The 2,313-nt window shown below is 42.8% G+C and overlaps 1 protein-coding gene across 1 annotated transcript; it reads right to left on the bottom strand.

The window, feature by feature from the left end:
- Window positions 1–292: 292 nt before the first annotated feature.
- On the bottom strand, window positions 293–1,108 carry LOC137504657 (taste receptor type 2 member 38-like). Its single transcript, XM_068233241.1, has one exon. The coding sequence runs from the start codon at window positions 1,106–1,108 to the stop codon at window positions 293–295; it is 816 nt and encodes a 271-aa protein (XP_068089342.1).
- Window positions 1,109–2,313: the final 1,205 nt, after the last annotated feature.

Genomic DNA, 2,313 nt, shown 5'->3' on the forward strand with positions numbered 1-2,313 from the left:
CGATGCTAGGATCCTTAGTGATCCGGGGCGTTTTTGGGCACTCTAGCCCAAAAAAATGGGTGTGGTGATGGGTGGAGACAAATTTATCTGAACTTAACAGTGGTCTACACACTTCCCCGAACAGCTTCTGTCATTGCTATGGCAACGATCGAACACAACGTCTGACTTCATTGACGTCATGACGTCATGCGCAGTCCCGATCCTCCCCATAGCGAGGCCTGGAGGCTATTGGAGAGGCTGCGCCATCGCGGGTTCCGGGGGGAGCTATGTATAAGGGCAGCGATCGGGGGGATCAGAGGGTGCCGGAAGCGATCGGGGTCAAATACTTGATAGCCAGCTGGAGAAATTTGGCAAGACTCTTTCTCAGCTTGGCCATCGCAAAGATCAAATAGACAGACTGCAGAATTGGAATGGAATCCAGAACTGTATAAATAAGTGCACTGCCCAGATCATGAAAGTAATAATAATATATAGTGGCTTGAGCTGCAGTGGCATGGATCATATAATAAGCAAAGGACACGGCTATGAATTTTAAAGCCATATAATAAGCACCCAAATGGACTGCAGTGTTGTTGTTGGCTTTTACGCTGCGAATGTGATGACACAAAGAAACGGCAAGAAACGTTGACGCCAAGGAGAATATAAGAAATGGCACTGCATTTCCAAACACGTATATTAATAAGAAAATTATATTCACTTTATAAGCATCAGTTTCACCTGCTGTTGCATTGAACGTTGAAATGATAAAATGGTTTTTCCAAAATTGAAGTGAAGCATAGCAGCCGGACAACAGCACAGAGACAAAAATTGAATGGTTAACCTTTTGTAACATAAACCTTTTAAGATGTGAGAAGCCCATGTAGAAGTTGGAGATCTTCATGCAGAAGATAACGGAGAGGAGGGTTGACAACCAAAAACTTAGCTGTTCACTAAAAACTACCACCACATCGATGGTGTACCGCACCGGGACCAGGTCCAGGCAGTCTTGGAAGAAAGTTGAAAGAACTGCATAGAAGAAAGACCCAGACTGGAGAATTATTCTGGTTATGCCCAAGCCAATGAGAATCCTGTCAGTAGGAGTTATTGCCCTTCCTTTGAGTCCATCCATCGCACTGACAGTTGTGATGAACACATAAATCATAATACCCACGATAAAAAAAATACATGCAAAAGCAATACTTATGCAATCTATAATGTAATTTTTTGCGAAAACGGTGGTAGTCATCATAATGAGTTATTGTGCTCAAGTCAAGGCAACAGAACTATATTACCGATGTATGATGCTACTCATGTGTTTACTGATTTTTGAGGTATTTAAATATGTATGCAAACTATGATTCAAAACATCAGAGGTTGTGCACACATGTACTAAGGTAATAATTAATTCATTTCATTCTTTTCGAAAGCCAAGTTTTATTAAGGCATATTAGGTGTGACATCAGTAATGGTTACAACAACATCCCTTATAGTAATAAAGCCATGGCCTAAATTAACAACAGAAATAAAAAAATCAAACGCAACTTAACACTGCGGTTAAAAATGGATAGCAATTTTAGATACTATATCAGATATTATCCATACTTTAATAGTAGTAATGTGTGTACTGCCACTCTGTGTACACGGCTCAGCCAGACTATATAGCATTGTTTACTGCCACTCTGTGTACACCGCTCAGCCAGACTATATAGCATTGTGTGTACTGCCACTCTGTGTACACCGCTCAGCCAGACTATATAGCATTGTGTGTACTGCCACTCTGTGTACACCGCTCGGCCAGACTATATAGCATTGTGTTTACTGCCACTCTGTGTACACCGCTCAGCCACACTATATAGCATTGTTTACTGCCACTCTGTGTACACTGCTCAGCCAGACTATATAGCATTGTGTGTACTGCCACTCTGTGTACACCGCTCAGCCAGACTATATTGCATTGTTTACTGCCACTCTGTGTACACCGCTCAGCCACACTATATAGCATTGTTTACTGCCACTCTGTGTACACCGCTCAGCCACACTATATAGCATTGTTTACTGCCACTCTGTGTACACCGCTCAGCCACACTATATAGCATTGTGTGTACTGCCACTCTGTGTACACCGCTCAGCCAGACTATATAGCATTGTGTTTACTGCCACTCTGTGTACACGGCTCAGCCAGACTATATAGCATTGTGTGTACTGCCACTCTGTGTACACCGCTCAGCCAGACTATATAGCATTGTTTACTGCCACTCTGTGTACACCGCTCAGCCACACTATATAGCATTGTGTGTACTGCCACTCTGTGTACACCGCTCAGCCAGACTATAT

Source organism: Hyperolius riggenbachi, chromosome 4 (assembly GCF_040937935.1).
Source record: "Hyperolius riggenbachi isolate aHypRig1 chromosome 4, aHypRig1.pri, whole genome shotgun sequence".
Classification (NCBI taxonomy): Eukaryota; Metazoa; Chordata; class Amphibia; order Anura; family Hyperoliidae; genus Hyperolius; species Hyperolius riggenbachi.

What these genes read in the sequence shown, in the direction of transcription:
- LOC137504657 (XM_068233241.1), bottom strand. Translation starts at nt 1,108, where the DNA reads ATGGATGGACTCAAAGGAAGGGCAATAACTCCTACTGACAGGATTCTC.